The sequence below is a fragment of the Bos indicus genome, chromosome 19 (genome assembly GCF_029378745.1).
Source record: "Bos indicus isolate NIAB-ARS_2022 breed Sahiwal x Tharparkar chromosome 19, NIAB-ARS_B.indTharparkar_mat_pri_1.0, whole genome shotgun sequence".
NCBI classification, from domain to species: domain Eukaryota; kingdom Metazoa; phylum Chordata; class Mammalia; order Artiodactyla; family Bovidae; genus Bos; species Bos indicus.
The window spans coordinates 25728553-25755523 of record NC_091778.1 but is presented as its reverse complement, the minus strand read 5'-3'; the positions used below and the strand labels follow the sequence as shown (position 1 = coordinate 25755523).

General features: G+C 43.7%; 1 protein-coding gene across 2 annotated transcripts in view; it reads left to right on the top strand.

Moving 5' to 3' along the window:
- Positions 1–26328, top strand: part of NCBP3 (nuclear cap binding subunit 3) — a 28964-nt gene extending 2636 nt beyond the window's left edge. The window contains exons 3-13 of one of the 2 annotated variants that reach the window (XM_070772843.1): positions 1478–1583; positions 9084–9209; positions 11281–11409; positions 11623–11699; positions 12469–12559; positions 15132–15231; positions 15560–15663; positions 17499–17784; positions 19231–19385; positions 20718–20879; positions 21712–26328. In XM_070772843.1, coding sequence (XP_070628944.1) covers positions 1478–1583; positions 9084–9209; positions 11281–11409; positions 11623–11699; positions 12469–12559; positions 15132–15231; positions 15560–15663; positions 17499–17784; positions 19231–19385; positions 20718–20879; positions 21712–21947 — 1572 coding nt within the window. In that variant the 3' untranslated portion in view covers positions 21948–26328. Of the gene's footprint in view, positions 1–1477; positions 1584–9083; positions 9210–11280; positions 11410–11622; positions 11700–12450; positions 12560–15131; positions 15232–15559; positions 15664–17498; positions 17785–19230; positions 19386–20717; positions 20880–21711 lie in introns of both variants that reach the window. The other variant, XM_019980865.2, reaches the window with a different exon arrangement.
- The last annotated feature ends 643 nt before the right edge of the window (positions 26329–26971 follow it).

The window sequence follows — 26971 nt, the reverse complement described above, 5'->3', positions numbered from 1 at the left end:
GTCCCCTGCATTGGCAGGCGGATGTCCCTATCCATTTTTTAAAAAATGTGTAAACTGTTTCCACTTTAAATGAAGCAAAGCATAAAAGTGTCTGGCACATAGTGGGCCTTTAGTAAATGTCTTTATTCCTCACTGATTGAGGCCTAGAAAAATAGGCTTTCATGAATATGTGGCTAAACTTTGAAGGCCAAGCAGACTGAACTGTTTTCACTGCCTGGGAGTATTGCCTTTTATCTGGTGATTGCTGTTACTAGATTATCAGCTTCATTGCAGCTCTTCACAGAACCAGACATATTATTTTCCTTATAATCAGTACTTATTTGTTGCTTTAATTGGTGTTGATATTCAGCTTAAACATTCCTTCTGATTTTAATGTGTGCCATTTAAAGAGTTGAATTAAAACTCTGAATAAATAACACTGTGTTACTATATTGGATGTATGAAAGCAAAAATAAGTATGTCATGCTTGCTTTTTTGTGTTTTATCTGGGTCTCAATCTGTCTCAAATTGCTTAAAGGCAAAAAGAAAGAACTGATCATCTTTTTTGACAGGAAAATAGAATGAAGTGAAGGTTTTTTCTTACTGAAACTGAAAAAGCAGTATGCAATCCTGTTCTTAAGCCTACACAATTTACCATTATTTGAAACAAATATATGGGGGAAAGGGTGGTAGCCAAGAATTGGTACTTTGGTTGTTACCAAAGGAAGATAAACCAGTTGTTTCCAATGGGAAGACTTCAGTGGAGAAAATTAACATAACTATTGGGAAATAACAGAAGTGTTGCTGCCTTACCAATCCCCAGAAGCTTTCTATAGTCAGACCTTCAATTAGTGTGGCAAAGTCAATATACAATTAGTGAAGGTTCCAAAGAGCTATCAGAAACCCACAGTTGGACCTGGGTATATTTTAGCTCTTGGGAAAAAAAAAAATTAGGAAGCTGATTATTTGGTCTTTCAGAAAGCATCAGTGCTTCTTGTCACTTCAAGATGAAAACTGGCAATTCTGTGGACACAAGTTTAGAATAAAGGAGAGAGTTTCTTGGCTTCAGTGTTATTTTTAAGCACAGAAAAAGCTTTAGGGAGTGGACTGCTCAGGCAGACATAACGTGATAGGTGTGATTACCATGCACACAGACGATGTGAAATGGGGGCGGTGGTGGGGCTTCTAGAAATAGCGCCGAGAAAATCTGCCCCTTCCCAGCTGAAGTGCCCCTGGCAAACACTGTAACTTGTTTGCGCCTCAGTTTCTGCACAGATACAGTGATGGGCCCTGAGTCATCCTGGAGATGATGACAGGTTGCAGCGTTGGTAGTGTCCACTCTCCCAGTCATCGCCAATACCCTGTTCATTGCAAAAATGAGGCAAGGCACAGTGTCCTTTACACCTTCTGAGTTGCTTGTCGCGGTGTATCATTTGATGTTTGTGATTTAACTCTCCTCCACATTTCACTTCTTTGGCTTTTTTTCTGCACCTTCTAGGAAGCGATTGAAAAGAAGGAACAGCGAGCCAAGCGCTTCCATTTTCGATCAGAAGTAAATCTTGCCCAAAGAAATGTAGCCTTGGACCGAGACATGATGAAGAAAGGTACAGGGTGTCTGGGGGTTGTTTTCCACAGTTTCCTTGCCACGGCCTTGTGCTTCTGGCCTCACCTCACATGGAACTTGTGAATTCGCCACTTCTGAGGTGGCCTGTTAACGATGAGCTGCATTAGCTGTCTCAGTGTTGTGTGTGTGTGTGTGTGTGTGTGTATTCATTTGGCTGTGTCCGAACTTTCAGGAGACTGTCTAAGGAGCCCCAGAGAACATCATGGAGTTGGTGGCAGATCGGCGATTAGAACTGTGGCTCTGTGGGACTGACTCTTACTCTTTTTCTGCTTTATTGTAGAAGTGTTCACTTTCCTTTGCCTTTAAATGTAGCAGGAATGTATCACAGTGAGACTCTTTTAGAGGAGTCCGATTGGGGAGGGATACCGTTAATACGTCTGTTGATACAGGTTTGTGATTTTACTTTATTTTTGTGTTTTATTAAGGTTAAGTATTTTGCTTCCTGAAACTCACCCTGAATTCTTCAATATAATAACCTATCCCAGTTTTTGAAGACGGTTTATAAATAGAAGGGAAAATTATTGCTTCCCTTTTAGAGAGTTCACAGCCATGTTTATTATTCCATAAATGCAAATGATCTCCCTTTGTTGTATTTGCAAATTTGAGACTTGGCAAAGGGCTTCATAGGCAGCCATCTGAATGCACGTTAAAGGTCTGTGCTCTGCTGTGTGAGTTTCTCTAGGTTTGCCTATTTGATAAAAACTTGAGGAATGAATGAAAGAATAGCTGCTATTTGTCGGGAACTTGCTATCTTATGAGGCACTGTGTTAATTAGCACATTACGTATTTGTTTCGTACTCATTTCTCACAACAACCCCACGAGGAATATATTTTTATCCCTATTTTACAAAGAAGGAAACAGGCTCAAAGAAATTAAATAAATGCGCAGGTTTACACAACTGGTAAAAGTGGAGTCAGGATTAGAACCCAGGTTTATCTGACTCTAAAGCTCACTCTTAACTGTTGTGCTCTGTCGCCTTACAGTGTATGACATGATAGCAGAGACCCAGGCCTCCTCGGTCCTTCCCAGTGCTCAGAGTAGCTCAACTCTGGATGCTACTTCACTGTTTTTATTCTGCATCGTGTTCAATTTGGAAACATGACCTTGCTTGCCTCACAGGCTAGGTTTCCAGGCACCTGCTCGAGTGGCTGGCTGTTTCAGGAAAAGTCCTGTGAAGGCCAGGGCCAGCCGTGCAGCTGGTCATCCATGTACCTGCACACTGGACCCACACAGACGTCTGAGGCCTCTCCCACAGCTCCACCTTGAGAGCACCGTGGTTTCACATCATGCCTGTTTACTTCTAGTCCTGGGCGCATTCCATGTGACATCTTGCCTCTGATCTCGTTCATGCCTGTCACCCTGCTGATTTGTCTTTCCTTGTCCCACACTTTGTCTGGTTCAGATGTCATTCCCTCTGCAGCATCCCTGATTACCCACGTCAGTCTCTCTCCCCACCTGTGCTGGGGTTCTTCTGAGCCAGAGTCCTCCTGGGATCCAGTCTCAGTTCTTTAGTGAATGTGGGTGAGTTAGTGAAATTTTTTAGGTCTCATTCTCTTTGTTTATAAAATGGGAATATGATACCCTCCTGAATAGGATCTCTTCTTTTGGGGTTAAATTTTAATTTAAAAAAAAAGCTTTTTGAAAAACAATCTTGATTCTGAAGATACTCATAAAAGACTGTAGATCTCCCTGGACTATCAGTGGCTCGTTACAACCTGTTTTTGGCCCAGAAGGCAGCATGGCTTCAGACTGTGTTCTTGAACTCCAGAGAACCCTGCTGCCTTTCCCAGATCAATTTAAATTAGAGTAGGGGGTAGGTTTGGATAAATCTCAGAGTTCCTGTTTTTTCATCTCCCCTGGTAATTCTGTTGTACAGTCAGGGTTAACTGTACCCTAAGAGCGTGGATTCTGAAGCCTGACTGACTGTATTCAAATCTTGACTTGTCACCTTCTAACTCTGTGATCTTAGGCAAGTTATTTAGCCTCTAAGAACCTCAGTATCTTCATCTGTAAAGTCAGGTTAACTTAGTTCTTACAGGGTTGTTGGGAGGTTCTAACAAAATGTTAGGATTCCTAGAGTGGTGCCTGGCACATAGTAAATGTTAGTTATTATTATTATCTGGCATTCTCCATCTTCCAGACAGCCATTTAAGTGGCCCAGCCTCTTGTGAGAATGGGGACATTGGAATAAACATCTCGATTCCTGCAGCCACAGTAAGGTACCGGGTTATTTCTTCTTCTTAATATCAATAGTGATGAAATATACCATTCTATAAGTGCTCCCCACATGCCAGTCACTCTGCTGTGTGGTTAATGTACCCTTTCAGCAACCCCATTGCAGGGAAAGCGTTATCATTTCTGTTTTACTGGTGGGGAAAGGAAGATGCTGAGAGGTTCAGAAACTTGCCCAAGGTCCCACGGGGAGTAAGTAGCAAGGCTGACTTAGAAGGCTGGTCTGACTGAAACCTGTGTTCCTGACATCTCTGCTAGTTTCAGGGGTGCAGTGTGCTAGACCAGTCTGTACTGAATGCCCTGCTACTCTTGAGTGACTGGGTGTTAAGCAGCTTGGATCTTTTTATCTCCAAGGTCAATGCTCTCATGGCTGAGGGACCTTAGGAGTCACCTGGGTCCCATATCTGGCCTGGTGCTGCAGGCCTTTAGGCAAAGTTCCCAGCGGTCTGTGGCCTCTGCCTGAACAGTTCCTAGTGGTGGCATGATAGCTATTTATGAAGCGGTCAGTCTTGTTTTTGGATACATCTTCATGTTGAAAAGAAATTGCTTTCTAGTAATTTCTATCTGTTAGTTACTGCATAACACTTAGAACAACATGAAGTCATTTCCTCATTCACACAGTAACTCTTCAGGTGAAGGAATGGACAGCCTGTTCCCTGGACTCTCATGTGACAAGACTTTCTGGTCTCCCTCCTTTAGAGCCTGCTCAGTTTCTTGCTGTGCTTCACCAGGTGAGGTGCAGATTCCAGATTTGGTTGGATTTGTGGAGTGCTTGGCAGGACTCTGACCATGGTCTCTGTACTGACCACTTCATAGTAGTCATCTTCTAGTCAGCCAGAGCACCCGTTCTTTCCCCCAGGAACTGCACCTGTCGAAAGAGTCTTCCTCATTGTGTCCTTAAAAAACTTGCCTTTTTCTTTATCCTGATTAAGTTCCATCATGATTTCAAGACTCCGTTTCAACCTGTGGAGTTATGTTCATTTTAATTCTGCCCTTCGGCATTTTAGCTATGCTCCTCCCTTTGATATGGCTTCTGCATGTTCATCCAGTTGTTGGTAAATGTCAAACAGGATAATCCCATATCATGCCATGACACACAGATCCATGAATGGTAGTCTTATTCTATTTTCTGGCCCATCTCTTATTTTATTGTCATGGGGATCTAGATTACGTGCCTTAATAAACTTGAGGTAGAACACCATCTGTGGTCTTCTTTGAATTTCTTGGCCTGCTAATCCAGTCAGGAAAGAGAAGAGGTCAGCTGGGTTGCTGCTTGGCTTATCATTTCCTATGAAAAAGACTTGGTTTCTTAAGGGATCAGATATTCTGTCTAAGGTGTATTTTAAAAATTTCTGAGAATGACAGTCTTTTTGATCTGTTTGGGAATTTCTCTTTTCTTCTTTTATGAAAGTCAGTATGGGATTAGTCCTCAAGGATTTAAGGTACCTTGCTCCTTCCCTGCAATAATCTTAAGAGATTATTACCCGATTGTGAAATCACTGCTTCGTGTTTTAGTCAGTACAGTGGGGTATAACTCTAAACTAGAGGGTTTGAATCTATTAAAACTATTCCTTGGGGACGTCCCTGTCAGTCCAGCGATTAAGACTCTGTTGCCAATGCGGGGAGCATGGGTTCGATCCCTCGTCAGGGAACTAAGATCCCATATGCCACAGGGTGAGGCCAAAAGATTAAAAAAAAAAAGACTATTTCTAAAGCCCTTGTCACCTGTCTTGGTTTTGGTTCTTCCTTAATGATAGCTGCTGCTGTCCGTTAGTACTGTAGCAAAATTGATCAACAGTCCTGCCCTTTTTCCTGCATCATCTTCCCAAAGCAGTGTTGCTCCAAACACTTGTAAATAAAACCAACCATCAGCATTTTTGTTGAGCCTGTTGGCTCTGGACTATAACCTTTTCTTCTTTAGATGTTAGACAGTTCATGTCCACCAAAGAACATTTGGAGAATGAAGTAAGAAGAGAAGTTGCCCACAGTCTACCACCCAAACCCAGTCATTGTCAGCATCTTGTGGATTTCCTTCTAATCTTTCCCGAGTGTGGACTTTATTTTTGTTTTCCCCTTTGTAGTCATGCCGCTTTCTTTCTCTTCACTTGACAGTCTGTCATCGGCACTTTGTATGTTGTTTTAGAGCCTGACAAAGTTTTTCAGATTCTTACATCTATTCTCTTATATTTGTTAATTTGTCCTTTATCCATCTCCCATACATGTTCTTTGCAGGTCATGCTCAGCTAAGCTTTGCTGCTTTCTCTTTTCTTGGGATCACCTCTCATACTCTGAGTTACTGTATTTAGTGTCTTCCAGGTTTTTTGATCCTTCTGATCTTAGGCTTGGACTGACTACTACTTCTTTGGATTTTCAGAAATCTGCTTTCCTAAAAACTTGAGTTTTGTGTACTGTGCTTAGTTGCTCAGTCATGTCTGACTCTTTGTGACCCCACGGAATGTAGCCTGCCAGGCTCTTGTCCATGGGAATTCCCCAGGCAAGAGTACTGGGTGGGTTGCCACATGCCCTCCTCCAGGGGATCTGCCCAACCCAGGGATCGAATCCGGGTCTCCCGCACTGCAGGCAGATTCTTGACCGTCTGAGCCACCAAGGAGCCCTTTTTGTACTGCTACCTGTCAGTAATTGGGGTCTTCCCTGTTGGAAGGGAGGATGACTCCCTCACCCCCTTGCTTGCGGTCGGCACTTGGTGAATACCCAGTTCCATCCCCCCGTCCATCTGTTTACTGGCACCTCAGCAGTTAGTCCTCGCTCGTCAGCTGGGCCTGAGTCTAGGTGCCATCTTTGTTGCTTTGTTTTATTTTAAGCAGTGATGTTGTCAGCAAGGTGACGAAGTGTGGACATTCTGCTTTGGCAGGCTTCCATCGTTTCTTGAGCTTGTCTCATGTATGATTAGTCCTTCTTCATATCAGCATCTCCAAGATTTTCTTCTCTCGCTCCGTAGTCTGTTTCCTCTGCCTTCACCAGGAGCTCTCCTTGTTGTTTGTTACCTTCTTCAGAACCAGCTCTTTACTTCTCATAGGATTCTTTTCTTCCAAAATCATGCCACTTAGTTTCAAGAACTGAGGAGGTTCCCCGGGCTACCCCTTCAGTTTCCCACCCTGCATGTTAGAGTCACTCTGCATGGCCAGTGTGGCTTCCATCTCACTTGGGTCTGTGCTCATGTTTCTTTTTTTTTTTTTAGTATTTGCTTACGTATTTGTTTGACTATTCCAGGTCTTAGCTGTACCATGCAAACGCTTATTGAGGCATGTGGGATCTAATTCCCTGACCAGGGATCAGTCCTGCCCCACTGCATTGGGAGCGTGGAGTCTTAGCTCCTGGACCACCAGAGAAGTCCTTCTGCTCATTGTTGTACTGCTGGGCACTAATAAGGATTAGTGCTAGGATTAATAAATCTTGATATCTCTGTCTTCATGAATCTGAGTTGGCAGAACAATACTTACCCAATTTATTCTGGCCACATTGAATGGGCTCCCATTAAACCTATCTTGTACTCTTCAAAATGACAAAAAAAAAAGGAATTTTTATCTGGAAATGTTCACGTGTATTTTGGGTTTGTTTTAAATAAAATATATGACATATAAAAGCATCCTTAAGAGTCGTGGATGTTGAATTCTTGACAGAACTGCTTTGGAGAAGCTGGGGAGAGAAGGGATACAGAGAGCTTACACAGGGCCTGGCATTATATGCAGCATTTTATTTGCCTCGCATTGTTATAGGAATTTAAGCATAAAGCTAGGTGGTGGATCTAAGGTATTTTTAAAAATATCTTTTCTTTGTTGATGTATTTTTTGATACATTTGTTGATGTATATTTTGATGATCTTTTCTTTGTGATGTATTTCACAATTAAAAAGATTAAATAATGTAAAGTTAACACACAGTTCTGGTAATGCTGGGATTCCTTTTAACCACAGCCTTCAACCTTTCTTCCTTCCTAGAGGTAAGAGCTATTATCAGTGTGGACTGAATTATTCCAGCCTTTTTTTTCTAGATATTTGTGTAAATAAATATGTACCTTTAGAAAATAATTGGTGATATTTATCTTTTTTTTAATGTATGTATTTTTCTGCATCTTTTTTTTCACTCAGTAATCTGTCTTAGAATCTTTCCATGGTATGTGATAAATTATCTCTTTGTTTTTAACTGCTTGCTTACTGTCCTTTGACTATCATATGGAAAACCCTGATTCATTTGATATGGATAAGCCATAATTTATTACTTTGATAGCTACTGGGTTATTAAAATAGTGCTGCAACGAATATCTTTGTGTGAGCCACTCTGTGAACCCATGTGTTAGGACACATATTGAAGAGAATTCCTAAGCCTATTAATTCATTTGTAATAGGTACTCTGAGTTGCCCTTCGGAGTGGCTGTGCCAGTTCACACTTTCCACCAGTAGAGGCCGTGTCTCATTCTGCCACTAACCGATACTAAAAGACTTAAGTTAAACATCTGGTCAGTGGAAACTGATACCTTGTCTTAAGATGGATTTTCCTGATTAGTAGTAAGGCCAACCATCTCTTGACGTGTTTATTGGCCTTTCCTCTTTCTTTGTGTGTGAGTTGCCTGCTCCTGTCCTTTGCCCATTTCTGTTTGGGACTGTCATTTTCTTACTGGTTTGTAGGATTTCTTTACTCCAGTTTCAGACTTTGCTTTACATCCAAGGGCAGTGTCTCTTCTTCTTTTCAGAATTGTCTGGACTAATACACATTTCTCTTTGACATACCTTTAAAAAATATTAGAATCAGTTTATCAAGTTCAGTGTATAATCCTGTCGCATTTGATATTCCTTTAATTACTACAGGTCATTTTGAGGAGAAGGTATCGTGTATATTATAAGCACCACTTGTTTAATCTTTCTCAGCCTAATAAGCCCATTCTGAATTAAGTCATTTGTTTAATGCTCTTGTTGTGTGATAAAAACTTAAAGTTTGCCTTGCTGTCAAGTCTTATTTTCTCTTGAAATAATTGTCATCTCTTTCAGCATATTCTTTTTTTTTTTTTTTTTTGCCATGTGACATGTGGGATCTTAGTTCCCTGGCCAGAGATGGGACCTGTACCCTCTGGAGTGGAAGCACAGAGTCCTAACCACTGGACTGCTGGGGAAGTCCCAGTGTATTTCTCTTTAAAATACGTATTATCTGAACTGTCATAAAGGGGTGCTGGTGGGCTGTGCAGCAGCAGGTGGGAAAATTCTCTCATCTTTTCTGTGTCCTGTTTTCCTAGCAATCCCCAAAGTGAGACTGGAGACAATCTACATTTGCGGAGTAGATGAGATGAGCACCCAGGATGTCTTTTCCTATTTTAAAGAATATCCTCCAGCTCACATCGAGTGGTTGGATGATACCTCCTGTAAGTACCCTCAAAGTGTTCTGTTGAATATGCTTTCATATATGATTTTAAAAGAATTCTTGCCATCTCAAATGGTGAACGATTGTGGCCAGACTATGTCTAACCTCTGCCTTCAGCCCAGGAGAGAAAAATTTCCCATTGATGAGAACCAGAGTCCTTGTACATTAGCCAGCCTGCCATATCATTTTCCATAAGTGTTCCGAGGCAGCTCAGGGGTGGTGGTCAGGCCGCTGGGAGGTTGGTTGCTGGCATCTGAATCCAGGTACACAATTGTGACCCCTCCTGACACCCACAGTTTCCCAGCAAAGGCGTGAGTCCAACTGCATAGACTTGGGGCTGCCCTTGCAGGGCTTTCAGCTTTGTCATTGCAACAGCTTTTCAGAGTGCTGTCTCTGACCTGGAAATAGACCAGAGCCCTCTGACGCTGTGCCAGACCTCTCACCTCTGCTTGCTCTGGTCTGTGTTCTCTCAAGCTTCATCTGCTGGCCCTAATCTGGGGCTGTTCCGCTTGTGAGCTAACTGTGATTTCTGACTTGTGTCCCTACTCTCAAGTCTAGTCTGACCTTCGGTACCCACTCTGCTGGCTTCTGGTCCTGACTCACTTCTAGTCTAGCTTCATTTTCTGCCAGCATGCTGACCTGGTTTTCCCAGTTTTTCTGGCTGCTTTCTTTAGATGTTAAATCACCAAAAGAAGAAACATGACTGAGTTAAAAGATTTTTCTCCTTTTTTCTATTTGCTTAACTTAGACCATCCAGATCAGGGGTTGGCAAACTTTTTTTTTTTTTTAATAAAAATAAAAGACCGGATAAAAGATATTGTAAGCTTTGCAGACCATATATATTCTCTGTGGAATCTACCCAGCTCTGCCATTGTAGCATGAAAACAGCCATAGACCATATAATTGGATGAGCCTGGCTGTTTTCTGTAAAACTTTGTTTGCAAAAACAGTTGGCAGGTGTGTAGTTTATTGTATGTTACTTATAACTAAATAAATAAAGTACAAATATAAGTAGATAAATGGATGGATGATGGATGAATGAATGAATAATGGGTCATGGGCTAGATTTGCTAACAGCTGATTTAACTAATTAAAACTATCTATCTAAGCAATGTTAGAGGGACCCTTAGCGTCGTCCAGCTCACTCCCTCATGTACATCAGAAACAGAGGAGGGAAATTACTTGCTCAAGACCATGTAGCATATTGGGCTTCCCTGGTGACTCTGGTAAAGAATCTGCCTGCCAGTGCAAGGGACCCAAGTTTGATCCCTTGAGTCTGGAAGATCCCCTGGGGAAGAAAATGGCAACCCACTCCAGTATTCTTGCCTGGGAAATCCCATGGACAGAGGAGCCTGGCAGGTGACAGTCCATGGGGTCACAAAAAATTCAGATACGGCTTAGTGACTAAATAACAGCAACAACAATGTAGCATGTTATTAACAAAACATGAGAATCTTTAGACCTTCATTTCCCAAACTGAGATACAGGGGTAGCTTAAGTTTGAGAAATGCTGCTTTAAAGTTGATCTTCTCAAGACCTTTTTCTTGCTAAATTCTCTTAAAGGAGCAAAATAAATTGGTTGCTGCAAAGCCAAGTGGCTGTCACTCCTCCATTCTATATATGCCATGGGTGCCCTCATCACCCACACTTTACAGTAGGGAAACATCATGTAGCATGTCTGGATGACAAGGAAGACCAGAGGGCTTCCATGTGAGGGGCAGAAGAATAAAGGATAAAGGACATTTGTTTGACATTTTCATCATCGTCATCAGAAACTGCTAGCACTTACGTATAACACTTACTGTATGCCAGGCATTTTTAATATATAGAACTTTTTTTCATGGAGTACCTGACCAGTATTTTGTGGGACCCAGTTTGGAGTACTTCTCTAGGCTAATCTTATTAAAGAAGTTTTTACTACCAGATTCTATACTTCTTTCATTGGTTGGTCTGTACATTTATTGATGTCAGTCCATAGCTGAATGATACTGTAGCAGTGAATATAATGTAGTCTCTGCTGTCAAGAAACTTAATCACTTGGATGTGATGTGTTATTTTACATCTTATTTTAGGTAATGTGGTTTGGTTGGATGAAATGACAGCCACAAGAGCCCTTATCAATATGAGTTCTCTGCCAGCCCTGGATAAGATAAGAAGCAAGGATGCCAATGAGGAAAAGTCATCTGAGAAAAGTAAAAAAGGTAACTGACTACAGAGGAGGAACTTTGGGGCTGAAGGTCCTATTCTTTACAATTTGAATTCTGTGCAGTGTTAACGTAGTATCTCATTGCCAGTTACTTCTGAAACAAGCTATGATGCTTTGGATCATTAATAAAGAGGAGGAGACAGTGTTAGACTTTTAATGTATGTGAGATGGAGTGAAGATTCATCTTGTCCCTCACATTCCATTTTAGACAAGCAGGAAGACAGTTCTGATGACGATGAGGCTGAAGAAGGAGAAGTTGAAGATGAGACCACAAGTGATGTAGAGGTCAGTAGAGGGCACAGGTGTCTGTGAGGTTTCCCTGTAAACAGCTGCCTACAGCCTTGATACCTGAGCCTTAAAGGCTTAGGATAGGACGTTGTGTTCTTCCGCTGACTAGCACCATCGAACCTCCTGAGGGGGGCCCAGGCTCTTCGCCTTTTAAGTTCTTGTGGGTGTAATGAACGATTCGTCTTGAGACCTTAGTACTCACACTTCTGTATGAAAGGAAATGGTTTTATTGAGAAAGACTTTGCAGTGCTATCTAATCAGTAAAATTAAGGAATAGCAAGTAATGGTGTATCTCCTAATGGCATATGGCGTATGTACTATTGTTGGAAATATTAAAGTGTATTCATTTTTAAATTATTTATTAAGTGCCTACTATATACCAAATTCTAGGTGCTGGGGATATAGCGTCAAGCAAAACAAAGTCCTTGCCCTGTTGGAGCCTACATTCTAGTGGGGAAGACAGACAATACACAGATACGCAGATATGTAATGTAATGTCAGGAAGTGATGAGTGCTATGAAGAAAAGTAAAGAAGGGTAAGCGGATAGTCAATGATGGAGATGATTCTTTTAGACAAGGTGGTCAGGGAAGACCTCTGACTTAGACATTCTGCAGAGGAACTGGTGCTGTGATGCTTATGGGTTTTATTAAAAGTAGATTGCTTCCTTAATCCATGGTATCTTTGCTACTGAATGAACATGAAAAAAGGCTTTAATTTTTATATCGAAAATGCTCTTTTTTTCTTAAGTTGGACACGTTGTCGCAGGTAGAAGAAGAGTCGCTGCTGAGAAACGATCTTCGTCCAGCTAACAAGCTTGCTAAAGGAAATAGGTTATTCATGAGATTTGCTACAAAAGGTAAATGATAATTGGTATTGATTTTAAAAAATAATTTTATTTGTTTATTTTTGGTTGTGCTGGGTCTTCCTTGCTGCTCGGGCTTTTCTCTAGTTTTGGCCAGTGGGGGCTCCTCATTGCGGTGGCTTCTCATGTTGCAAAGCACAGGCTCTAGGGTGCCCAGGCTTCAGTAGCTGTGGTGTGTGGGCTCAGTGGTCGTGGCTTCTGGGTTCCAGAGCACAGGCTCAGTAGTAGTGATGCAGGGACTCAGTTGTTCCTTGGCATGTGGGATCTTCCTGTATCAGGAATCTAAACCGTATCTTCTGCATTGGCAGGCGGATTCTTTACCACTGAGCCACCAGGGAAGCCCCTGACTTTTATTTTTAATGAAGTGATATTTATTAAGTGACGCCTTCTCTTTTGAATTGGAACTTAGACCAAGTAATCTCAAAGATCCTTCAAACTGTAACATTCTACACTTAACAAAATCGATGACTTGCTGCCTGAGTTGGAATTTCAGACACTGAAAGTGGATAATAGCTATTTGTATACTTTTGTGATATCTGGCTAAAGTAAGTTATTTTCTGTTAAAGCTGGTTTGCCCCATATGCTTTTCAGCCAATTTATCATCTGAACTATGAAAAATTTTAAAAATCTCATGTATCACGGCAGTGTCTTCCTAGATGTTGCTAATAGTACCTTTCAGCTCTAATTCTCAGAAGAATTAAATTAAAAGCCTATTAATAATTCATAAGGCCTTTTATGCACAGTGATTTTGATATGCATTAATAATGTGGGAGGAGTGGTTTTGAGTCAATTGAGAGTTATTGGAAATGACAACCCTTCACCCCTGAATACTTTAGTAAGTATTTCTGAAGAACAAGGACTTTGTTTTACACAGTCATCAAAATTAGGAAATTTAACATTAATGCCATTCTGTTATCCAGTTCATAGTCTGTGTTCAGATTTTACCAGGACCCCCGCAGTGTGCATTAAAACTGCCTGGCACACATCGAGTGCAGTATGTGGGCAGTCTTTGATGATGACGACGACAGCGACGATGATGATTGTCAAGTAAATTTGGGTTATTCTTGGTACTCCTTCCGTGCTACACTAGGGTCCACTCCAGGACTGGGCGTTTCAGTCTGCCGTGTTCCCTCAGTGTCCCTGAATGTGGAGCCACTCCTCTGCTGTGTTTTCCTTGACTGAGACATTTTTAAAGAGAACAGGCTCATTATTTTGTAAGCTGCCCCTTAGTTTTGTTTGTTTGATGTCTCCTTGTAATTAAATTCGAGTTGTGTGCTTACACCACAGAGATTGTGTCATTCTCAGTGTGTCGTATCAGGAGGCACATTGCATTTATTTGTCCCCTTCCTGGGGATGCTAACCATTATCTCCTGGTTAAGGTGACAGTCGCCAGGTTTCTCACTGTAAAGTTACTTTTTCCATTTATAATTTGGAGTTTTGTGGAGAGATGCTTTGAGGCTATGTAAATAGCCTGTTCCTCATCAGATTGCCATACAGGAGCTTTAGATCCATTGGTGATTTTTTAACTCTCTCATTTACTAGTTGGCACTTAACTGTAAGGGGGAGCTTTCCCTTTTTACCCATTTATTGATGTATTTACCTGTTTTTTTAAAAATGCATTTACTTGTTTATATTAGTTTAGATTCGTGGAGTTTTATTCAGTGGGCTATCATTCCTTCTGTCATTATTCGGATTCACAGGTTATTTTGGATCTAATCAGTAGAGCCTCTTCACACTGTTCTTTTGACACGCCTGCGTGATTCTTCGAGTACTTTCTTGCAATTATGGCACAAGGCGCCATCTTGGTTTGCCAGTCTCAACTTGTACTTTCCTAGTCCCAGATCTGGAACCAGCCGTTTCTCCAAGGCGCTGGTGGGCGTGTTTTTCGTAGGGTGCACATTCTGGTTTATGCCTCTAGGTTTACCTGGAGCACTGGGTGCACTCTCGTCGGTACTCATCTTTTGTAGTGATGCGTGCCCATGGAGTTGTCAAGAGGCCTTTATATTGTGAAGATACGTGTGTTCACTGAGCACCTTTTCTTCCTGTCAACTGGCATTTTACCTTGATAAATGGGATCTGTTCTCCTTTTGCTTATTTGAGTGCATGGTTTACCAAATACATGGAACTATGTATAACCTGTTTCTTGGACCCTGATTCTGTGTCATTAGTGTGTGTCGTTCAGAAACGAGTATCATCTTTCGGAGGGCAATGAAAGTGCCACCTCTTCTAAAAGCCTTTTTGATCCCTGAACACTGGTGATAACCTACACTCTCTTGTGCTTCTTGGGAATTGCGTTGTTGTTGTTGTTATTGTTGCTGGCATTTTCTCTTTGAAGTCAGCTCCCCGGCAGCAGCTTAACCTCATTCGTCTCTGAGTTTTGCTCCACCCTCTCGACACTGCACTGCTTTAGGAGGACTCAGAGTGGTCATAGTGCATCTTTCTCTTCTGTAGGCAGAGTGTGCTGATCTGATCCCAGCTATGAAAAACATTCTGTTTGTTCAAACCCGTTTAACATTGCCTTCACACTCGCAGGGAGTCCTTGGTAACTGTTGTAATTAATTTTTAGATGACAAAAAGGAACTTGGAGCAGCAAGGAGAAGTCAGTATTACATGAAATATGGGAATCCAAATTACGGAGGCATGAAAGGAATCCTTAGTAACTCTTGGTGAGTCCAAAACCTTAAATACAACAGTTTATATAGTACTTAAGCTTTTCATAATCCTTCAGGGATCTACATTAGTTGGTATTCTTCAGCGGGTATTCTGCAGTGGACTGTCAGCACCGTGTGTGGATGGACGTGAGGAAGACAAGAAGAAAGCGCTCAAGGCTTTTAACTGTGGTAAATGGTGTGAGAATGCTGAGTTTCAGTTTCATGCGACATGTCTCTGTGTCAGCACCTAACGTCGTGTCAGGGTGTAGTTGACATTAACTAGTGGACGTCGAGGCCCTTCCTCTTGGTTTTTGATTCTGTGCTTATTTTGGCGATGTTGCAGGAAGCGGAGATACCATTCCCGTCGCATTCAGCGGGATGTTATTAAGAAGAGAGCCCTGATTGGGGACGACGTTGGCCTGACGTCCTATAAACACCGACATTCCGGTAGTTGCCTGCTCAGCTCTTGGGTAGACACATGTTTGGCTCCCGAAATGACATTTTTATCCTTAATACAGTCCTTTAAGGTTCCAAACTTTATCATCCTCTCTTCCTTGCCCTCACCCTCTGCCAACATATAGGAAAGTAAGTCAAGTCACAGTTAATTTGAAATTGCCCATACAAAGAGGTCAAATGATTTTATAAAAGCTATTCTAACAATAAAGGCAAAATGTAGGAAAAATTAAAACTTTTCCTACGGAATCTAATTTTCCTAATTAATAACAAAAGCTGCATGAAAAAATTTTTAAATTATTTTGTCAGACGAGTTGATTTTATTGTTCTTTTGTCTGATGATGAAAATAAGCTGCTGTGTCTAGTACTCTGCTTATTGGCTTGTGCACGTGAATGCCACAGTGAAGTGGGATACAACACGGGTTTCATTTTGGTTTTTGTTTGTCTTTTTTCTTTTCTTCTTTTTCTGTTCCTTTGTCTCCCTGGGGCTCCCACCTTCCCACCCTTCAAATCTCCCTTTCTTCCCCGCTTTCTTTCTTTTGGTGCTTATTCTTAAAGAACTGTTTTTATTATGTTTTATAGAGATTTGTTTTTATGTTGAAACTGATCTGTGAAAATCTACACACTTTGTAGAACCAGCCAAGTCAGCATACAAACACAGAATAACAGGCATACACTTTTATCTTTGTAGTAGGGACAGGGAGAGGTGAAATCTATACATTTTAATTTAATGTGAATGCCCAAACTTGGATATTTGAAATCTACATCTTAATGCACATACTTTTCTGTTAGACAGTTAAGCTTTTCCAATTTCACTTACTTTAAGATATTTTTATCATATAATCTTAGTATTCATATCAAAGAAATTAAAAAGCAAAAAGATAAGAACTGATTTCATTTTACATTTTTCTTATTTGTCTCTTTTCACAATAAATATAACTGTTGTGGACATATATTTTATATTGTGCTTCTTCCATTTATAAGCATTTTTCCATGACCTTTAAAGGCACATTTCATTATTCATGGCGGTTATGTTCTGTAAAGTCACCGTGATCATTGAAAACCATTCAGAGACTCTTAATCACACTTTTTGTCAACTGATCAATATAGAACCTTAATTTGATGTATGTTTCTGATTAAGGACACCTTATTTAATACATGTTGATTCATTAACGTTGAACTCAAGGGCAGCAGCCCTGGAACTCAGGCCCAAACAAAGCCTGTCTCACACATGTGTTGTCTCCATAAGGCATATCACAGCCTTCTTGTATTTAGGAACACTAGACAGCTTTGGAATTCTGCTCGGAGGCTGTTTGAAACAGGGAAATCGTCAATAAAAATCACAAAGGTGTTAAGAAGTAGCACTCATGGACTGCAAAAAGGACCCTTGTTTACAGTGTTTGAGCGCTGCAACAGAAAGGCAGGACAGACCTTGTTTCCCTGCACCTGGGAACTTGCATGGCTGGTGTCTCAATTTTTGGGGGCTCCTGTGCATGTCCACAAATGACCACAAAAGTGCCATGGGTGTTGGTTGTGGAATTACAAATAAAATTGGCAGATTCATAAATCTAGAATCTGTGAATAATGAGAGGGTCTGTATTTTAGATAACTTTATAAAATTGCATCAGGCTGCTAGGCCATCCTTTACCTAGATGTTCATGTGTTGTAGGGGTCAGAATGGTAACCAGATCAGCACTGTTAGAGACAGTGCTCCAGTAAACTCTTAGGATGGGAATCTCATCTTCTACAAAGGTCACTGATACAGAACAGAAGATCCGGTGTTAGTATTCATGCTTTTACTAATAATGATTTTTGGTTAAATTCCTTAGGACTAGTGAATGTTCCTGAGGAACCTATTGAAGAGGAAGAAGAAGAGGAGGAGGAGCAGGACATGGATGCCGACGACAGAGTGGTGGTGGAGTACCACGCGGAGCTCCCGGCCCTCAAGCAGACCCGGGAGCGGAGCGTGTCCAGGCGGTCCAGCGCCAGCAGCTCAGACTCGGATGAAATGGACTATGACCTGGAGCTGAAGATGATTTCCACTCCTTCACCAAAGAAGAGCATGAAAATGACCATGTATGCTGATGAGGTGGAATCTCAGTTGAAAAATATCAGGTAAAAATATTCTTTTCTTTTTATCACTGCTAGCTTTTAATTTGATTGAAATCCGATTACTAACTTCTTCTTAGTACCTCTAAATTTTGTAATCACTTTTTTCGGTTCTAATTTCAGCCCTTTATAGAATTTGAGTAAAAGCATCTGGTTTTTCCTCTTAATGAACAAGAAATGATCCTTGTTATAAAAACTATGAATGATACAGAAGGTGAAGTCACCTGTAATCTCATCCTCCCCTAAGAGAGTGACTGTTAGCAGTTGGGTAAATAACTTTATTGTCAGCTTTATGTGTATATATAACATATGGGGAAATTATAGATGCATTTGTACAAAAGTTATACTGTTTATATTGTTTTGAAATATGCTTTTTCCATTTAATATAGTGGAGACATTTGCTCTTTTTTCAACTATATGTAGTCCCTGTTTCCAAATGTTATCATTTGTTGAACCAATCCCTTCCTGTTGGACGTTTAGATTTCTGTTTTTTTTTTGTCCACATCCTGCAGCTTGAAGGATCCTAGTTCCCTGACCAGGGATTGAACCTGGGCCCTCAGCAGTGAAAGCATAGTGTCTTAACCACTGGACCACCAGAGATTTCCGTAGATTTCTGTTTTCTTACTGTTGGACTAACTAGATACATTCCAGTTATTGTGCAAAACAATGCACATGCTTTAAAATGTGGTATGGCTAAATTTCCTTCCTAAAAGATTTTACCCACTCACATTACCACATGTTACCTAGATATTCACCAGCCTTAGGTATTATCACTGTGATTTTTGGTATTCATGGACAAAGAAGTACATTCTTTGATAACTAGTGGGGCTGAGCAGATTCCTGAAGGCAGAGAGCATAGGCATGTCTCAGAGGGCTGGAGGCTAGGGTGCTCTCTTAAGAGTTCCTGATGGTGTGTTTGGGAAAAGGGAAGAAGAAACTTGTAAGCTGGTTGATTTGTATGGCTTTGTTCACATCCTTAGTTTTTAGAGAACTTTCCAATGGCAAATGCTGCCAGAATAATGCCCTTGCCCTGACACAGTGGGAGAGGTCTTCCCTTTAAAGAAAGGGATTGTAGGCTGTCTTATATCTTGACTACAACCAGTTCACAGCCCGGAGAAGCAGAGGCCTTCAGTCCTTCGCAGGCCTCTACTTAGGCCTGTGTCCCAGGAGAAGGGCAGGCACAGTTATGTGCTTTGCGATCGCTCCCAGATACTGCATGTGGAAACCACCCCGGAAACCTCGGGGAGCTGCTTACCCCGACTGGCCTCTTTGGCAAGCCGGTCGTGACTTTTGTGAGCAAATTACTACTGGTGTATGGTGTTATTAAGTGAATGTTGGCCTTATTAGATTGGGTTTCTTAAATTGCTTTTTTCCAGAGTGTGTGAGATGGTTGTGTGAGTGTTGCCTCACAGTTCAAGCTGCTTTACTGTACCCCCGCCTCTCTTTTTTAAGGAATTCCATGAGGGCAGATACTTTATCCACAAGCAATATAAAAAACCGAATTGGTAACAAATTGCCAGCTGAGAAATTTGCAGATGTCAGACATTTGTTAGATGAAAAACGTCAGCACACACGTCCACGGCCGGCTGGCAGCAGTACTAAAACAGGTATTGTTGTTCGGTTGTGTTCCTGGGCTCTGTCCTGAGTTCCAGAAAGCAAATGCAGACAGGGGAGGTTCTTGAATAAAACACTGTCATTTGGGGACCAGTTTAATTGTCCATATTCATCACTTCTAAATTTTGGGTTAGGCACTGGAACTTGAGGACATGAAATTTAATCAGATTTTTGCAATATTAGCTTTTGATATTTTTGTCCCAACAGTGATTTTACTCTGTATGTCATTGGTATACATAAGGGTAATAGAAATTAGGTCGAAGTATTGTATAAATGGTTAAGAATTTGAACTGGTGAGTTTATATGTGCAGACACGCACATAGCAGGCCATACCCACCGTGTGCCCGGGCTAGGCACTGGGGGTGTCATAAGTCTTCGCAGGGGATGCCAGCTCATCATAGACTCCGATGCAGCAGCCTAAGGGCACATGCTCAGGTAATTCCTCCTGAACCTGAGTGGAGTGAGTGGCCCGGTAGGCACTATGAGCAGTGGGCTGTGGGAGCGAAGAGGGGAGTGGGTCTTCTGGGGGAAAGCCTGTTGTGGGAGGCGTCTCAGAGCAGGTGGCAGTGGAGCGAGGCCTCGGAGAGGAAACAGGATCTCAGTCACCAAACCGAGTTCTTTGCGGTGGGAAGCAACCTGATCTTCTGATGAAAATGTCCAGCCTTGTAAAGGAGGAAGACTCAGCACTGGGAGGAAAGGGAAAGAAGCCATGGGGCTCGGGCCTGAGGGGCTGAAAGATGGGGGTGCTGTTCTCAGAGAGCAGATGAGGTGGGAGAAGGCCCAGCACAGGGACTTGCTCATGACTGTTTGTGCTGTTGCTGTTAGCGTAAGAAAGCTCCAGAGGGTTGGCAGATTCTGGAGGGGTTGGAGGAAAGGCAGGTTTGATTTGGGACAGCTTCCCCTGATCCTTTGCTTTTTGTCGGTCTCATTACCTTTATTGTTCAATGTAATAGTCTTTATTGACTAGCTTCTTATATGTTCAAAGAATGGGGCTTCTGCCCTCAGGGAGCGTGCAGTATTTCTCATTAGCTGCACTGTTTGTTAATTATTTGCTCTTGATTCTACTATTTAAAGAAGGAAAAAAAAAAGACAATTCTGCCTCAAAAATTCCTTTCTGAAGCAGTCAGCTAAGGTTTCCCCCAGCTGCGAGCCCCTGTGGGTTCTCACTTGAATTTTCCTGGGAGAATCCAGGCTGTGTAGAGGGAAGGCTTTTAGAAGCTTGGTAGTGCTGGGCCCCATGTCCTCACTCGGGAAGATCTCAGGTTGGCAGTACAGATGACACAGTATAGTCACATGGTCACAGCAGTGCTTTTTTCTTTTTCTAGATATACGCCAGCGATTAGGAAAAAGACCATATTCTCCGGAAAAGGCTTTCGGTAGTAATCCAGTTGTTCGGAGAGAGCCCTTTTCTGATGTGCATAGTAGGCTGGGTGTTCCCAGGCAGGATGTTAAAGGCCTCTACTCTGATACTCGAGAGAAGAAGTCAGGTTGGTAACAGTGGGGACTGATGGGGAGGGAACTGGGTAAGAGTAGAGACCATGGGCGCAGCATGGAAATACTTTGTTGATACAGGACAGAAGCAGCACAGGAGAAAAATAAATTATTTTTCCCTCTTCCATTATAATCATCATAACGATAACGGTAACAGTGTGGGAAACAGAAAGCAGGAAACAAGACTCACCCCTGAGTCTTTGTGATTAACACGAATACTTTTTAGTTCCCTGCTGTTCCAACCTTTGTCCGTATACATACCGTACTTTTTTCATATAGCATTTTATCATGATCATTTTTCCATATAAGTTATAGCCTTTATAAATAAAACTTTTAATTGCCTTATCGTGTGGCTATCCTATCAAATTCTATGTATTTGTCTATTGTCAAATACTAACATTTTAGAAAGTGAACAGAGAGTTGGCAGAATCTCAAAAGTTGACAGGGTAGCAGGTCCGTGAATTTGCAGCATGCTGTAGGTGGGGATGGCCTGGGAATGGCCCGCTCCTGACAGAAGGAAGTTGTGCACAGGTGGTTGTCTCAGCAGACAGGGGCAGAGGGAGCACAGGCAGCCTCCCAGCTCATTCTGATGTATCTGGTGTGGGGGTTTTGGGGGTGGTGGTGCGTATCCCCGAGCTGGGAGAATCTCCCAGCAGGTCCAGTTCCCTGTCTGCCGGCAGGGAACTGGGAGGACCTGCCCAGGGCTGCTCCCTGGTTGCAAGTGCCCCAGAGCCCCCCTCCCCTAGTGTTCCCTGCACGTGAGGCATTGCAGTGCCCCTCTTGCTCAGCATTAACTGCCAGAGCTGAAATGCCTTCTCACCCACACAGGTAGCTTATGGACTCGCTTAGGATCTGCACCCAAGACCAAAGAAAAGAACACGAAGAAGGGGGATCACAGGGCGCCGGGCACAGAGGAAGACGACTCGGAGCTGCAGAGGGCATGGGGGGCTCTGATTAAGGAGAAAGAACAGTCTCGCCAAAAGAAGAGCCGCTTAGATAACTTGCCATCTCTCCAGATCGAAGTCAGTCGGGAAAGCAGCTCTGGCTCAGAGGCTGAGTCCTGATGCCCTGGAGGCCGAGGCGGCCGCCCTGAAACCTGACAGTCTTGCGTAGGGCGGGGCGCACAGTAGGACCCCCCCCTTGGGAGTTGGCGCCCCTCCCCTCTTGCTCATGCAGTCGCCCTCCGCTCTTGCTAGTTCAGCAAGACATCTTAGGAAACGTGACCTGTTTTGAAGGGCATCCATCTAATCTTTTTGCTGCAGAGTTACAATTCTGGGCCCTTGATTCTTTTCCCACCACCCCACAAGCTTTACCCATTGAGGAAAAGGCAGCCCTCCAGATTTTGTAGACATTTTTTTCTTAATATTTTTAACATTGTGTCTTTTAAGAGAAAAGTTTTACACAGTTCATCCAAAGAGCAGAGAACTGAACTTCTCACTATTGCCTTGGCCCTGACAGCTTTACCAGCACCCTTTTTCCAAGAAAAGTCAATTCCCAGGTGCTTATCGGACAGCCTTCGAGAGGAAAAGACTAGGGAAGCTGCCAGCTCACCCTTCCAGGATCCTAGTGTGGGGGCTTACTCACATGGACCTGACCTCAGAGGTGCAGCCGTGCTGCCCGGGTAGATCAGAGCTGCAGCGCCGACCGCCCTTCGTTCCTCCCCGGGGATCTCTGTCAGGAGCCTCGTTAGCAATCAGCTTGAAGTGAAGATCAAGTTCAGTGCTGTGGGGTTTTTAGGAACAAAAAACTGTGACTTCTGGATTTGGGGTGGATTTTCGTGCTAGGGGTGGGGTCATGGGTTAATGTTGAACAATTTGTAAGTCTGTATTATGTTTAAAAAATACTGATGATTTGAAAGTTTAAATTTTTAATTTTTATATGTGAAAATACTTCCTGTTGGCCTCCAGGGAAGCTCAAGTGGTGTCTTCTTATGTGCTGTTAAATATATATTATATACTTTGGAAGAAGGCAAAGAGAGGCGTCTCATTATTTTTAAAGGATCCTAACTGTAGAGTCTGTCTGTTATACATAGAGTTTAAGTTCCTCTTTGGCCAGTGAAAGCAGGAAAACCTGCCCCTGAGATGGGAACCTGTTGTGTGTGATCACTTCAGAAGTGACGCACCGCTGTTTATCCTTTCTGTCTCCCAAGTTCTGGCCCCTGAGGACATCTTCAAAACTGGCAAATAAGATAATAGTCACAGAAGTTTTAGTTTGTTTATTTCTAGTCTCCTTTCAGATTATTTTAACCATGAAAAGGCCTTAGGTTCTTTGGTCTTCCTGTCTTGATTTTTATTTTGAAGTATTTAGTGTTTGTATTCTTCTGCAGGCTTAAAAATTGTGTTTTAAATTCAATTCAGTAGAGCTTAGGAGTTAGAATAAAGCCCTTGCTCCTTGTGTGATGTCACAGCCCCTCACCTGCGTGGAATGTTCAGCACCCAGTGTGGCTCGGGACTCTAGAGATCTTTGCTCGCTGCTGAGCCAGTGAATCACACTCATGGTTGATGGCACCATGGTGTGATTGAAGGCGGAATTAATGCTGTGGTTTAGTAAAGAAAGAGCAGGGAGACTCGAGAGTTACAGAAAAACGGTGTTGTCCATATTTTGTTGGTTAACCTGCTGTTTTCCCTCCCTGTAGAAAGATGAGAATGTATAACCATGATGTTTCAGCTTCCTGGTAAGATTCCTGGAAAGAGCTGGTTCCGGTTTCTCTGCCAGTTGAGACCGAAGGTCGCTGAGGTTTCTCAGCTCTTTGCCTCTGAAGCACGGAGCTGAGAGCCAGGTTCTTGAAGAGGGAGGGAGGGTTTGGGGCGGGGGGCGGTTAGTCACATGAGAAGTGCAGGGGCTGTGGTCAGAGACGCCAACTACTGGCTCTGCTTCATGGACCCAGGCCTCAGTTTCCCCTTCTAGCCAGTGAACAGGCTGGTTCCAGAGCTGCTGGCTTCACTGTGTCTCAGTGGTGTTTCACTGTCCCCAGAGCTGTGGCCGCTGCAGGCTGGCCAGCACCAGTGTCTGTGGCAGGCCGGGGGAAGGTCAAGGAGACGACCGAAGGTATGCATGAGTTTGTGGATGGGACTTAACCCCATCCCATTCCACCCTCTGGGTCCTCTCGTGAGGTGTCCCTGGGGCCAGCGTCCCCTCTGACGTGCTCTCTGCAATGTTTGTTCAGAAGATGCCCCTTCTTACACTTCTTGTGTTTCCCAGTCTGGACCCCTCCCACCAGCAGTTCAGGCCCATTTGTCCCAGGCCCTTACTGCCCTCACTAGTCTGCTAGAGATCAAGGCAGACTTTCAGGAAGCCGGGTAGTCTCTAGTGGAGACTGACCTAACCAAGAGCGCCCACTTCAGCAGCCTTGCAGTTCTCACAAACAAGCAGAGCCTGGAAAATTACTTTTGTGCTCAGGCGCTCAGTCGTGTCCAGCTCTTTGTGACCCTGTGGACTGTAACCCACCAGGCTCCTCTGTCCATGGGGATTGTCAAGGCAAGAATACTGAAGGTCGGTTGTCATGCCTTCCTCTAGGGGATCTTCCCAACCCAGGGATTGAACCCAGGTCTCATTGTGGGAGGACTCGTTACATCTGAGCCACCAGAGAAGCTCAAGAATACTGGAGTGGGTAGCCTATCCTTCCAGGGGAACTTCCCGACCCAGGAATTGAACCGGGGTCTCTTGCACTGCAGGCGGATTCTTTACCAGCTGAGCTACCCAGGAAGCTGTAAGAGCTTTACATTTTAAAGATGTATTTCCCACGGTTATGGGCCTTAGCCTCTCACCGTCGAGCCCACACTCTAGCACTCAGATGGTGTGGCATCTGATACATGTTCTGGATGCCCAGGCCCTCCTTGGGAGCTGGGGAGCGAGGATGGGCAGTCGGGGCTGTCCTTGGCCAGCAGCTCAGGGCGTTCCTCGTGTATGAGGGCAGCAGGGCTACAAACTTCTCTCTATTCATTTTAGTCTTGACACAGTGTGGGATTTGAGATACATTTTTGCTGCTTGATGATAATGGCAGATACCTCATTCCTCTTTTCCATTCTCCATCTTGGGAGAGGTACCAGCTACCCAGGACAGCTTGTGGAGTCCGCCGCTGGATGGAATCTCTCCTCCCCTGGAATCTCTCCTCCCCTGGTGTCTCCAGTCTGACCCCGTGAGTGCCTCCCCTCAGTTCAGCCTCTGTCCTCTCCCACTCCACCCCTGCGGCAGCCTCTTTCCCGCTTCCTCTCCCTGCCTTTCTCCTTTCTGAACCCTGCAGCTGGGATGTAATTTGCATCGCCTTTGTGATTGTTCAGTCGCTAAATTGTGTCCGACTCTGTCGGACTTTGCCTTCTCCTCTCCTTCACCCTCAAGGATGGAGACTTCTCCGGGAAGCTACCCATAACTTCCAGAACTGGGTTACGTGTCCCATAACGCTGCCACGGAGTCTCGTTAAGTTCCAGGGTCAGGGTATAAAGTCATGCCTGGGATACAGATGGAGCGTGATAAAAATTCCTCTCCGAAACCCTGAGGAAGGTGCCTTGCTGAAGACCCTTATCGCGAGGCCGGGTGCCGCTGCTGCCTGCCCCTGTGGGAGCAGGTCACAGCTTTCTTTGGGTGAGCCCCAGGAGAAGTCACAGACCTGCAATTCAGGCTCTGTTATGCAAACAGCAGGTGTTAGACTCACACTCAGGCGAGCTGCTCACTTTTGAAGAGGCCCGGGGACCCGAGACAGGCCACAGGAGTAGCAGGGGCTTGAGCTCGCCTCAGGCCCTCCTGCCTGGCTGCTCAGGGGATGGAGGGACAGGTGTTGTTCAGTCACCAAGTCATGTCTGACTCTCTGTGACCCCATGGACTGCAGCACACTAGGCCTCCCTGTCCCTCACCGTCTCCTGGAGTTTGCCAAAGTTCATGTCCATTGAATTGGTGATGCTATCCAACCATCTCATCCTCTGTGACCCAAATAACTTAAAATTGCTTTCCCCATTTTTTTCCCCCTCCCTAGCTTTTTCAGACAAATACCATGTGTTTGCTGAAGTGAAATACGCATGGAATACCAGATTTCTGCACCCTCCCCGCCCCAAACCTGCACACCTGTACACTGCATCACAGTTTCCTCTTACTGTTTGTCTGTGTGCTAGACTGTGAGCTCCATGAGAGCAGGGCCATGTCCGGCTTGTTCATGGGGGTCCCCCATCCGGGTACCGTGCCTGGCACCTGGCAGGTCCCCCCGACACAAGGCTGACTGTGTAAATCCCCTGCTTTACAAGGGACAGCTCCGTTCTCTGAAGGCCAGGCACTGCCTTACAGGCCAGTCCTCATGGTTCTGCCTTGCACACGCAACACGTGATGCTTTGTTTCCCCTGCTAGCAGCCTCTGATGAGCAGGCGTCTTCGTGTTCTGATCTCTGTTCCTCCTACCAGGCCACTCCAGAGTGATGCCTAAAGTGTTTGGGAAAATGAATAAATTGTGGAAACCCAACCAAGCTCTGGTGTTTTTGTCTGCAGGCTGGTCTGCTTCTAGCCAAGACTTGTTGTTTTTCAATCGCCCAGTCGTGTCCGACTCTTTGTGAGCCCGTGAGCTGCAGCATGCCAGGCCTCCCTGTCCCTCACCATCTCCTGGAGCTCGCCCAAGTCCAGACTACTGGTTTCAAAAAGAGGAAGGTTATCCATAAGTGCATAAATTGCACTCTTGTAAGCATCTCATTAAGGAGGTCTCCATAAAATTCAAAATTCAAATCTTAATGATCTGGCTATATATGAGCTGAAGCTTCCCTGATATAAAGAATTCTCTGAAGAGTCATGTAGATAGTCTAGAATATTTTTTAGAAAGCATTCATCTGTACCAAGGACAGCAGGAAGGGAAGCGGGCATGTGGAAGAGAGGCCTCAAAGAGGCCACTTCTTAGCATCCAATCCAAGGCGTGAGGAAGTGACGTTGGCCCAAGGAGGACACAGAGGAACAGACTTATTCCTGCCTGCGGCCCTTTCGCCTAGGGTAGCCTCTGCTGTCAGGCTGGGCGGTGTGAAGAGTTACAGTGCGATGTGAACTCGAAGTTTAGATGAAGGTTAGCAGAAAATGACAGCTTCACAGATTGATTGCTGCCCAAATTAGTTGATGTATAA